At 41.0% G+C, this 12,692-nt stretch overlaps 1 protein-coding gene across 3 annotated transcripts in view; it reads left to right on the top strand.

The window, feature by feature from the left end:
• Nucleotides 1–12,692, top strand: part of CHD1L (chromodomain helicase DNA binding protein 1 like) — a 164,878-nt gene that overhangs the window by 100,025 nt on the left and 52,161 nt on the right. For all 3 annotated transcript variants that reach the window (XM_032420126.1, XM_032420120.1, XM_032420137.1), the window contains exons 2-5: nucleotides 6,035–6,147; nucleotides 8,927–9,033; nucleotides 9,582–9,696; nucleotides 10,470–10,501. In XM_032420126.1, coding sequence (XP_032276017.1) covers nucleotides 6,124–6,147; nucleotides 8,927–9,033; nucleotides 9,582–9,696; nucleotides 10,470–10,501 — 278 coding nt within the window. In that variant the 5' untranslated portion in view covers nucleotides 6,035–6,123. The remainder of the gene's footprint in view (nucleotides 1–6,034; nucleotides 6,148–8,926; nucleotides 9,034–9,581; nucleotides 9,697–10,469; nucleotides 10,502–12,692) is intronic.

Here is a 12,692-nt window from a genome sequence, read left to right as displayed (position 1 = left end):
GATTACTGCCTATGTTCTTCTCTAGGATTTTGATGGATTCCTGTCTCACATTGAGGTCTTTCATCCACTTTGAGTTTATCTTTGTGAATGGTGTTAGAGAATGATCGAGTTTCATTCTTCTGCATGTGGCTGTCCAATTTTCCCAGCACCATTTATTGAAGAGACTGTCTTTTTTCCATTGCATGTTTCTTCCTGCTTTGTCAAACATTATTTGACCATAGAGTTGAGGGTCCATATCTGGGCTCTCTATTCTGTTCCATTGGTCTATATGTCTGTTTTTGTGCCAGTACCATGCTGTCTTGGTGATCACAGCTTTGTAATATAGCTTGAAATCGGGCAACGTGATGCCCCCAGCTTTGTTTTTCTTTTTCAACATTTCCTTGGTGATTTGGGGTCTTTTCTGATTCCATACAAATTTTAGGATTGTTTGTTCCAGCACTTTGAAAAATGTCATTGGAATTTTGATCGGGATGGCATTGAAGGTATAGATTGCTCTGGGTAGCATAGACATTTTAACAATGTTTATTCTTCCGATCCATGAGCATGGAATATTTTTCCATCTTTTTGTGTCTTCTTCAATTTCTTTCATGAGTGTTCTGTAGTTCCTAGAGTATAGATCCTTTACCTCTTTGGTTAGGTTTATTCCGAGGTATCTTATGGTTTTTGGTGCTATTGTAAATGGAATCGTTTCTCTAATTTCTCTTTCTACAGTTGCGTTGTTAGTGTATAAGAAAGCAACTGATTTCTGTGCATTGATTTTGTATCCTGCCACATTACTGAATTGCTGGATGAGTTCTAGTAATTTGGGGGTGGAGTCTTTTGGGTTTTCCACATAAAGTATCATGTCGTCTGCGAAAAGAGAGAATTTGACTTCTTCTTTGCCAATTTGAATACCTTTTATTTCTTTTTGTTGTCTGATTGCTGTTGCTAGGACTTCTAGTACTATGTTGAACAATAGTGGCGAGAGTGGGCATCCTTGACATGTTCCTGATCTTAAGGGAAAGGCACTCAGCTTTTCCCCATTGAGGATGATATTGGCTGTGGGTTTTTCATAGATAGATTTTATGAGCTTGAGGAATGTTCCCTCTATCCCTATACTCTGGAGTTTTTTTTTTTTTTTTTTTAAGGATTTTATTTATTTATTTGAGAGAGAGAATGAGAGACAGAGCACGAGAGGGAAGAGGGTCAGAGGGAGAAGCAGACCCCCTGCTGAGCAGGGAGCCCGATGTGGGACTCGATCCCTGGACTCCAGGATCATGACCTGAGCTGAAGGCAGTTGCTTAACCAACTGAGCCACCCAGGCGCCCTCTGGAGAGTTTTAATCAGGAAAGCATGTTGTATTTTGTCAAATGCTTTTTCTGCATCAATTGAGAGGACCATATGGTTCTTCTCCCTCCTCTTATTAATGTGTTCTATCACATTGATTGATTTGTGAATGTTGAACCACCCTTGCATCCCGGGAATAAATCCCACTTGGTCGTGGTGGATGATCCTTTTAATGTATTGTTGGATCCTATTAGCTAGGATTTTGTTGAGGATTTTGGAATCCATATTCATCAGGGATATCGGTCTGAAATTCTCCTTTTTGATGGGGTCTTTGCCTGGTTTGGGGATTAAGGTAATGCTGGCCTCATAGAATGAGTTTGGAAGTTTTCCTTCTGTTTCTATTGTTTGAAACAACTTCAGTAGAATAGGTATTATTTCTTCTTTGAATGTTTGGTAGAATTCCCCAGGGAATCCATCAGGCCCTGGACTCATGTTTCTTGGGAGGGTTTTGATCACTGCTTCAATCTCGTTACTGGTTATTGGCCTATTCAGGTTGTCAGTTTCTTCCTGTTTCAGTGTTGGCAGCTTATAGGTTTCCAGGAAGGCCTCCATTTCATCCACATCGCTCAGTTTCTTGGCATATAGTTGTTGATAATAATTTCTAGTAATTGTTTCTATTTCCTTGGTGTTAGTTGTGATCTCTCCCCTTTCATTCATAATTTTATTAATTTGGGTCCTTTCTCTTTTCTTTTGGATAAGTCTGGCCAGTGGTTTATCGATCTTATTAGTTCTTTCAAGGAACCAACTTCTAGTTTTGTTGATCTGATCTACTGTGTTTCTGGTTTCTAATTCATTGATTTCTGCTCTAATTTTTATTATTTCTCTTCTGATGCGTGGCTTAGGCATCGTTTGTTGCTTTTTCTCTAGTTCTTTAAGGTGTAGAGTTGGTGAATTCGGGATTTTTCCATTTTTTTGAGTGAGGCTTGGATGGCTATGTATTTCCCCCTTAGGACCGCCTTTGCAGTATCCCATAGGTTTTGGACCGATGTGTTTTCGTTCTCATTGATTTCCATGAATTAAGTTCTTCTTTGATTTCCTGTTTGACCCAAACATTCTTGAGCAGAGTGGTCTTTAGCTTCCAAGTGTTTGAATTTCTGCCAAATTTTTTCTTGTGATTGAATTCCAGTTTTAAAGCATTGTGGTCTGAGAATCTGCAGGGAATAATCTCAATCTTTTGGTATCAGTTGAGACCTGATTTGTGACCCAGTATATGGTCTATTCTGGAGAAAGTTCCATGTGTGCCCAAGAAGAATGAGTATTCTGTTGTTTTAGGGTGGAATGTTCTGTAAATATCCATGAGGTCCATCTAGTCCAATGTATCATCAAAGCTCTTGTTTCCTTGTTGGTTTTCTGCTTAGATGATCTGTCCATTGCTGAGAGTGGAGTATTGAGGTCTCCTACAATTAACGTATTGTTATCAATATGACTCTTTATTTTGGTTAACAGTTGGCTTATGTAGATGGCTGCTCCCATGTTGGGGGCATAGATATTTACAATTGTTAGATCTTCTTGTTGGATAGACCCTTTAAGAATGATATAGTGTCCGTCTGTGTCTCTTATTACAGACTTTAGTTTAAAATCTAATTTGTCTGATATAAGAATTGCTACCCCAGCTTTCTTTTGAGGTCTGCTGGCCTGGAAGATGGATCTGCATCCCTTCACTTTCAGTCTGGATGTATCTTTAGGTTCAAAATGAGCATCTTGTAGGCAGCATATGGATGGGTCCTGTCTTTTTATCCAATCTGCAACCCTGTGCCATTTCATGGGAGCGTTTAGGCCATTCACGTTGAGAGTGATTATTGAAAGATATGAATTAATTGTCATCATGTTGCCTGTGAAGACGTTGTTTTTATAGATTGTCCCTATAAATTTCTGTTGTATATCACTCTTGGGGTCTTTCTCCTTTTATAGAACCCCCCTTAATATTTCTTGCAGGGCCGGCTTAGTGGTCACATATTCTTTCAGTTTCTGCCAGTCTCGGAAGCTCTGCATCTCTCCATCCATTCTAAATGAGAGCCTTGCCAGATAAAGTATTCTTGGCTGCATGTTCTTCTCATTTAGTACCCTGAATATGTCTTGCCAGGCCTTTCTGGCTTGCCAGGTCTCTGTGGATAGGTCTGACGTTATTCTGATGTTCCTCCCTCTGTACGTAAGGAATCTCTTCCCTAACTGCCCTTAAGATGGTTTCCTTGGTTCTAAGATTTGCAAGTTTTACTATTACATGCTGGGGTGTTGGCCTGTTTTCCTTGATCTTAGGAGGGGTCCTCTCTGCCTCTAGGACGCGAATGTTTGTTTCATTCCCCAGATTAGGGAAGTTCTCAGCTACGATTTGCTCAAATACATCTTCTAGTCCTCTCTCTCTTTCCACTCCCTCCGGGATTCCATTTATTCTGACATTGGAACGCTTCATGGTGTCACTATTTCTGATTCTGTTTTCATGGATTCTGAGTTGTTTTTCCCTGGCCTCCTCTTTTCCCTTTTTATCTATTATATTGTCTTCCAGGTCGCTTATTCGCTGTTCTGCCTCAGTTACCCTAGCTGTTAGATTATCTAGATTGGATTGGATCTCACTGATAGCATCTTTAAGTTCTGCCAGTTCACCTTTTATTTCTGCCCTTAGAGACTCTATGTTGCCATTAATTGACTTCTCCATTCTAGCCATTGTCTTCACAATTGCGAGCCTGAATTCCATCTCCGACATCTTGGTTATATCTGCATCCATTTGTAAATCTGTGGCATAAGTCATAATCTCTGAGTCTTTTCTATTTTGGGGGCTTCTCCTCCTAGTCATTCTGTTGATGGGTGTTTGAGGGAATGTATAGAGTCCAAATTATTGACCAGAACCCAAGCAAGATGCACCTGTTTTCTTGGGACCTAGGGTTGCTGGCCTCTTGTTTTCCCAGCCTGTCTTCTGGGGGAGGGGCCTGTCGCGCTGTTACTCAGGCAACCCTGTTTGGGCGGTGTTGCCCTGCCCCCCTGTGGCCGGGGATGGGCTCAGCGGGATTCAGTCTTTGGGGCTTTTGTTCTCTGGCGGCTTTCCCTGGCGGCTTTAGGTGTCTCTTCAGGGAGTCAGAGCAGAAGAGATCGTTTCCAACCCTCTGCTTCAGAGCATAGAGATCGCAGTCTGCTCTTCAGGGAGCTCTTCAGGCCACACTGTCGCCCTTTCTGTCTCTGTCCATGCTGCTATAAACTGCAGCGTCCTGGGTTGTGTGCCCCTCTGTAGCGCTCCCAGTCTTGCCTCCAGGTCAGGGCACGTCTCTGCCCTTTGTGCTTCTAAAACCACCAGCCGCTCTCAGTTCCCCCGCGCGTGATCCCGCCACTCCAGGTTTCCGTCCCAGGGGCTGCAGTTTGCAGGTGTGATACCACGGCTCCGGTTTCCGTCCCGGGGGCTGCCCTAAAGTCCTTTCCCCGCCACTACCGGTCTGCGAGTCTGTGCCCTGTCCGTAGCACACAAGGCTGTTGCTCACCGGAGGTGTAGGATCCCTACGGCCAGGCACCCTCCCGCTGCCGTTTATCCTCCAATATCTGCCCGCGGAATCAGGGCGCCCAGCTTCGTACCTCAAAACCAACTGCCTGCGATATTCTGTTTGTAGAGATCCAGATCTTCTTACATCTCAGGCTGGTTTTGTGGGTGCTCAGAGTGGTCTGGTAGATATCCAGCTCAATTCCGGAGACCAGTTGAAATAGGGTCCCCTACTCCTCCGCCATCTTTCCCCCCCAGAGCCAGGCAATTTTATGCTGTCCTTTGGGCAGCAGTGACAAAATTGGGGCTACAGATATGTATATAAGCACTTTTCTGGGAGATTCTGGTGAGCTGTAGCAAGGAGGCAGAGTGAGAGGGCAATGATGGCACCCTCCAGCCGATATTCTCTGAGAGTACTTTTGTAGCCTCTAGATCCTGCCTAAGGGGAAGCCTGCCCCAAAGCTGAAGTTCTAGGACTAGCAAGTAGGACTTTTCCTTAGTTTCAGTTTGCTGTCTGTTTCGGGCTCTGGGGTGGCAGCATGCCATTGTTACAGTCCTGTGGGACCCAGGAATGCAAGCCCCCCTAGCCACCAGAGCCGGGCAATCATGGGAAAGCCCTTGGGTGGCAATCACAAAAACCAGGGCAGCAGACATAAAAACTGGGCACCAGACATGTATAAGAGCTCCGCTGGAGAGATGCTTGCACTCTGGAGTGTGATTTCAGATGTTTTCTGCTATTCTTGTGCACTGTTAAACATTCTCTATGGAACATCATTTCAGTTCTTAGCGGAGCTGCTCCTCTGTTGAAGCTGAATTTAATCTAGTCTTAGCTTGATTTTTTTCCTTTACCACTGATGGCAAACTTAAATGGTTGCAGTTAAGGATGCAGACACATGTACCGTCCAAGTGTTGTTGCTTGTGGTTATGTTGCATTAGTGATGCCTCCTTCCTAGCATGGACGCTGGCATGAGAGCCAGGCAGTTTAGAGGCAGATCCCAGCTTGACTTTCTCATCTGGCAAGTGGATCCTGTGACATGGACAGGCTGTTTTAGGGCTTCAGATATAATGGTGACTTAGTCTGCTCAAAAAGTCATTTGAGAAGAAAAAAAAAGTTATTTGGAAGTCAGCACATGCATACATTTCTGTAACTTCCTAGCTGTGGTATTCTTTAGTTGAAGTCTTAGAAGATAGCTTGTGAGTGCTGAAATGGCTGCTTTTCAGACTTGCTGTATTTTTTATTCCTAGGGATTCATCTACGCTCTTATCAACTGGAGGGAGTCAACTGGCTCGCCGAGTGCTTCCATGGTCAGAATGGCTGCATCCTGGGAGATGAGATGGGCCTGGGTAAGACCTGCCAGGTATGTTACTGTGGAGGGACCGCTGTTCACCTCTGCTGAAATACCTCCTCACAGCCCCTCACTATCTGCAGCTGCTCCCTACTAGTGTGGGTTTTAATACTAGGAGGTGAAATGCCTAAACCTTTGTGAAGAGATTATGACCTTGGAATTGATTTTCCTAGTTATGGGGATGGTTTTAACTGTGTCACTTGACATAGGATTGCAATTAATGGGCAGGGTTTTTCTCTATGTAAATATATCTGTCTCCCCGGGATCAAATGGACTCTGCCCTCCTTAGCAATACTTCTATTTAGTTAACTGGATCTATTTATCTCTCTTCCTCAGTGGGTGGTAGGGCTACTTCTCATTTCTGTGCTATGCTAGAGAAGTGCAGAGGAAGAATCCTGTCTTCCAAAATGCCTTGGTCATCTAGTGGGAGCACCCAGTCTAGAGACCTGGAGAATCAGATGTGGCCTCCTTGGGCATTGAGATGGATTATTCTGGCAGGAGGATCACCAACATAGCCCTGTTTTGTCAGATGTCAGTGGAAGGCTTGGATCGATTGAAAGTCCGGACACAGACACTCCTTGGGTTAGTCACACAAGGTTTACTCATCTATAAGATACTAAAGAAGTCAGTGCAGTCAGGATATACAGCAGAGGCCACTTGATCAGAAACCATGGACATACAAGTTTCCTCATACCAAAAAGTTTTTACTAGTGAATAGACAGAATGAGTGAAGGTCTCATTGATCCCTTTAGAGGCTCTTTTGCCCCCTGCAAGTCTGACCTGACATACATAAACATCCAGTTGGAGCAGTTCTGCACATAGTTCTACAAACGTTCTGTCTGACCACGTGTTGGAGACTACTTTATATAAGTCACATATACCTCATTGATCTAGGGGTTATTTGGAATACAAAATGACCTCTGAGTATGGTACCCTCAAGGACCTCATTTGTCACCTTCAGGTTTCTCAGGCAAATAAATCAGGTCCTCAGTTCATTCCTGAACTGAGAATTATGGAACTAGAACGAAGGTAAGTTTTCTGGATCTCTCTGGGAGCCAGGCTAAGAGATACTCGGATCATGTACAGAGCCCTCCCTGCAGTCTCCTTTGCTTTGCACATTGGAATCCCTCTGACTTCATTCAGAGCCAGCAAATTCCACTTGTCCTTTGTCTTTCTCCAGAGTGTTCATATAGCTCTACCTTAAGTGTCCTAAAACTATTATACCTCCAAATTCCATGTTGCTAAAATTTTGTTCAGAATTTTTGCATCTGTGTTCATGAAAGATACTTATCTGTAGTTTTCTTTTCTTATAATGTCTTTGGTTTTGGTTTTGTGGTAAAGATGGACTCAGAATGAATTGAGAAGTTTTTGTCCCCTTTGGTTTTCTAAAAGAATTTGTGTAAAATTGGCATTGTTTCTTCTCTAAATGTTTGGTAGAATTCACTAGTAAATCCAAATTAATTTTGTAGATACATGTGGTTTACCCTAACAAAAGATAAATTTTTCTCTCAATAGTATCCTCAGCAAAAGCTAAATAGAATGATTTTATTCCAGTATGTACTTATTGGGTGATTGCTCTGGTACAATCTGGGCTGGGAAGTGATGGATAGTTAAAAAAGGAAATTCTTTTTTTTTTTAAAGGAAATTATTTCCATTATAAAATTAATGTAATCTCGTTAAAAAATAACTGCCACCCTATAGCCACAACACTCTAACCATAAGCAATGAATAGCAGTGTGTTTTAAATGGTTGACATTATAGCGTACATGTAGTTTGTATTTTATTAATCTAACTTTGTTATTGTAATTATCCATTTTATTATATCCTTCACAGTCATCTTCTGCTGGCTACATAATATTCCATCAAGAGAATTCATCATAACGTAAATATTCTGCAGATGAGGAATGGCCAGGTGTCCCCTCTTTTTGTGCTGTATTAACCTCCATGTGAATATCCTTGGGCATATAGCTTTTTCAGGATTTTGGATTGTATCTTTAGGATAGATTTTCTCCGAATGGTTCAGCATTTGGGGATGGGGGCTCCTCAAACATTTTGTTTTATGAAAGAGTGTGATTTTCTCTCTTTATCACAGAAACAAACTTTTCTAGTCAAAAGTACGTACAGTGATGTCCTAAAATATGCCTGTTTGGCTTTACAAAGATTTTTGTTTTATATGCTTATGAGGTATTATTTATTGTTTGTTTTCTTCACTAGAATGTATGCTCCAGGAGAGCTAGGAGTTTTGTCTGTTTTGTTCACTATGATATACTTGATCTTAGAACAGTGCTTAGCAAAATAGAAGGCACTCTATAAATGCAGGCAGAAGGAAGGAAAACACTAAGGAAATGAGGGAGGAAATTAGGAAGGAAAACATCCTCCCTCTGGAGAGTGTGGCAAGCAGCGGAGACCACCACATAGTAGGTCATCTGTAGTCACATCTTGGATGTTCTTGCCTTATGTTTTCAGAGTTTTCTTGATCTTGTGCATTATTTGCACTGTTTTCATTTATTTCTGTTATCTTTCCTGATTTTTTCCCTTTGCATCACAGGATTCAATACATAAATACTGAGCACCACTGCTTGTTAACTATTGATGTAATTGAGTCCCATAAATTTCTTTGGCAATTATGTTTAGGCTAACATGATTTCACTTTAGGAATGGATGACTCTCCAGATGTGTGGAAGATTGTATGTTATTTTTTTGTTTGTGCTCCCTCCAAGGTCATGGCAACTTTGTGGTTGTTTCTCATGTGGAAATGTGATAAAAACTGCCTTCTTTTTGTGTGTTCCAGACTATTGCTCTCTTCATTTACTTGGCGGGAAGATTAAATGATGAAGGACCATTTCTGATTCTTTGCCCCTTGTCCGTTTTGAGCAACTGGAGAGAAGAGATGGAGAGGTATAGAGCAGATGTAGCTGTAATTTTGTTTTTTACATTGATTAAGATTTTTTTTCTGGGTGATATGTGAAATATGATAAAGCAACATATTGTCCCAATCATTGATTTGATTTCTTCCAGACAACTCTGACCTGAGGCAATGTAGGTAGGAGAAAGAATCTGATGGGGGTAAGGTTCAATGAATGTTATTGTTACTATTTGGCAGTTTGAAGATCAGTACTCAGTAAATTTTGCTGAACTAAAGGAGAAACCATCTTTTTCACAGTGACATGGGAAGTAACCAACATGGAAAAAATAGTTTTCTCTGTAGAATTAGTACAGTGCCCTTGTAGATATTCATCCAGCCCTTCTGCCTTTTCACGCAGGAACTTATTCATAGTTTTACCTTTACTCTAGATAAGATTCCAGAGGCCCAGGACTCTTTCTGGTTGCAGGACATCATGAAATCTTCATGTCCTTGATCTTCCATGAAATGTAATTTTCCAGATATGTACACCCTTCCCTTTGGCTCTGCATTGGTGTTCATCTACCTCTTTTCTTGGATTCAGATTTGCTCCAGGTCTTTCCTGTATAACATATACAGGTGACAAGGAGGAGAGAGCCCATCTACAGCAAGATCTAAAACAAGAGTCACATTTTCATGTGCTGCTAACTACCTATGAGGTATCCATTTATTTCTGTATAGCAAGAACTCTTAACCTGGGACTGTAGAAGTTGCAGAATCCACTGGAATTAAATTTAACTTTTTTTGAGAGCATACATTTTTCTGGGAGAAAAGTCTACTTCCATTAGATTCTCAGAGAGGGACCATGACCAAAGGAAGTGAAGGACCATTGTGTTCCAAATTAGTTGGCTATCTCTCTCTCTTTCCTGGTGCATCAAGGGTGAAGGTTCCACAGGGAGGTGGCACTTGGCTGGTGAATAGGAGGAGGCAGGCAGGTAGGAGAAAGGGTTTTGTGGGCTGAAGCATTGTCTATTACTGCAGGATGGGAGTAGAGGACACTAAGTTCCAGTTTCATTTTTTTTTAAATTATTTAAAAAAATTTTTTTATTATGTCATGTTAGTCACCATACAGCACATCATTAGTTTTTGATGTGGTGTTCCATGATTTATTGTTTGCTTATAACACCCGGTGCTCCATGCAATACGTGCCCTCCTTGATACCCATTCACCATGGTGGGGGGCGCGGGTCCAGTTTCATTTTAAGTTCCTATTCTTTAAGGGAAGACTTAGTCACTGTAAGCAAGACCTTCCACTTATTCGTGCCTATGTTTTTTCTTTGGGATAGCGCTACTTAAAAATTATGCTCAACTTTTTTTACTTAGTGAATGAGTGAGACTTAACTCTCTTAAACTACAGGATTTAGCTATTAGGAAAGTAGTTTATAGTATCAGTTATGTTAATACTAGTTATAATGTGTCTTTTTTCTTTTCAGATTTGCTTGAAAGATTCATCATTTCTAAAATCGTGAGTATGTTGCACTGCTTCAGAAACTGTTGAATATGTCATGAGAGTCATGTCTTTACATTTTAGTACTTTGTCTCTTTCATCGTATGTCTGGTACATCTTCATGGTATGTCTTCCATGAGTCTTATTTACAGACAGGTGGCATGGCGGGATGCCTGCACTATAGCCCGTTGCTCATTAGCTGTGTGTCCTTGGGTTACTTAACCTTAGTGAACCTCAGCGTCTTCATCTGTGAAATGAGGATAATTAAATCTCGCTTTGGATGGCTGTTGTGAGGATTAAATAAGGTGTACATGGTGGGTGGTTAATAAATATTAGACTCTTTTCATTGCAAATTGCATAGATATCTTTCAGGACTGCTGTTTGGAGATTTTACAATAATATAGGAGGTGAATTATTCGAGCCTTTTCCTAGAAATATCCTAAGTAGCAGTCAGTGCTATAAAATTCACTTTTTAGAAAGGGAGTTTTAAATATACTTTTAAGTAGTTAGCTTTCAGGCTTTCATATCAGCTCATGAAGTATAGGAAACCTAGATGTAATTCTTCATACTACCTGATACTAGGGGTGATATGTTACAGTATAGGGTTGGGACTACGGTTATAATGTAAATTAAACATTAGCCAGACTTTAGGTACATAAGAAAAGATGTGTTGACAGGATTTCATTCTCCGTAGAATGCATAGTTATGATGTGGTTAGGTGGGCATCTTTAATATTCAGAAACTTGTTTTCATAGTGCTTTATCAGTATTTTACATGTTATTTCTCATCCAGGTTCTTCTGAGTTGGATTTCTATTTTCATCTTTTTTTTTTTTTTTTAAGATTTTATTTATTTACTTGACAGAGAGAGAGAGAGAGAGAGCACAAGTAGGCAGAGTGGCAGGCAGATGGAGAGGGAGAAGCAGCTCTTCGCTGAGCAGGGAGCCGGACGCGGGGCTCGATCCCAAGACCCCAGGATCACGACCTGAGCCAAAGGCAGCCACCCAACGGACTGAGCCACCCAGGCGCCCCTGTTTTCATCTTATTTTGAGATACTAAAGGCCCAGACATAAATTTCATGACTTCCATCCCATATTTTGGTTCACTTAAGTTTCATTTAAGTGAGCACGTTATCTTATTCTTCTTAAGAAGAAAATATGCTTTCCCTCTATCTTTTTTTATTATTAATATCCAACTAATACTTGTTGAAGATCTTTTCTTTGGAAAAACACTGTTTGGGAGTTACCACCAGTGCCAGGAAAGTAAACTCTAGAGCTCCCTAAGAGGATGTAGACTCCAGTAGAGGGAGAGGCAGTATTTGGATATCCGTAATACAAGGCAGAATGTGGGAAGTCTCAAAAGGCTAGAAGATTGGGACATAAATGTTTTTGGGTACTTAAATTTTCCTACGTAATCTTCATGAAAACCCTAGTAGGCAGGTATTATTTATTGTTCATATTATGGAGGAGGAAAGTAACAGATTAGGTAACCCAGCCAAGGCTACATTGCTAATAATGGCGAAGCAGATATCCAAATATAGCACGCAGTGCTGTGGAAACTTTAAGAGAGCTTCTCAGTAAACAAACAAACAAACAAACAAACATACATACATACATACATCTGATACTGATTCCAGAAAAAAACAAAACAAAACAAACCCCAGGGACAGCTTCTCAAATTATCTAAGTGCACTGGAGTTTCACATTATTCATCAGAAATACAATCTTTTTATATTAAATCATCCATCTTAAATCCATCCCATGTGAATTTAAGAACCTAAGTAATAAGGGGGCATTTATAATGTTGGCTAACAGTATGAACCCCAGGGGTACAGATTTATTGTTTTGATAGACGTGACAAGGTTATTTTGTGTATTACTAGATCACACACTGAGAAGAGCCAGAAAGGGTAATGTAATACCTGTCCTAAAGAGGTTTTGTGGGGAATTAAGATGGTGTACATACCAATATGAAAAATATGAAAAATTTTTTTTGATAACAGACCTATGAAATCTTCGGGTCGAGAGGGTTAGAAGTTCCCTCATCCCACTCTCCATTCAGTGCTGAAATTCACTCCACCTCTTCCCCTCCAGGGGGCATCCTTTGGTGTACTTTGGTGTTCTTTGATGAGTGATTTGACCTTCCTTTCACTGAGCCCACATCCATCTCCCTGTAGGCTGCTTCACTGATAAGCTTTTACCGTGTGCTTGCT

Source organism: Phoca vitulina, unplaced genomic scaffold, assembly GCF_004348235.1.
Source record: "Phoca vitulina isolate PV1807 unplaced genomic scaffold, GSC_HSeal_1.0 scaffold2, whole genome shotgun sequence".
NCBI classification, from domain to species: Eukaryota; Metazoa; Chordata; class Mammalia; order Carnivora; family Phocidae; genus Phoca; species Phoca vitulina.
Note: the sequence above shows the minus strand (reverse complement) of the source record. Positions and strands in the feature narration are given on the sequence as shown.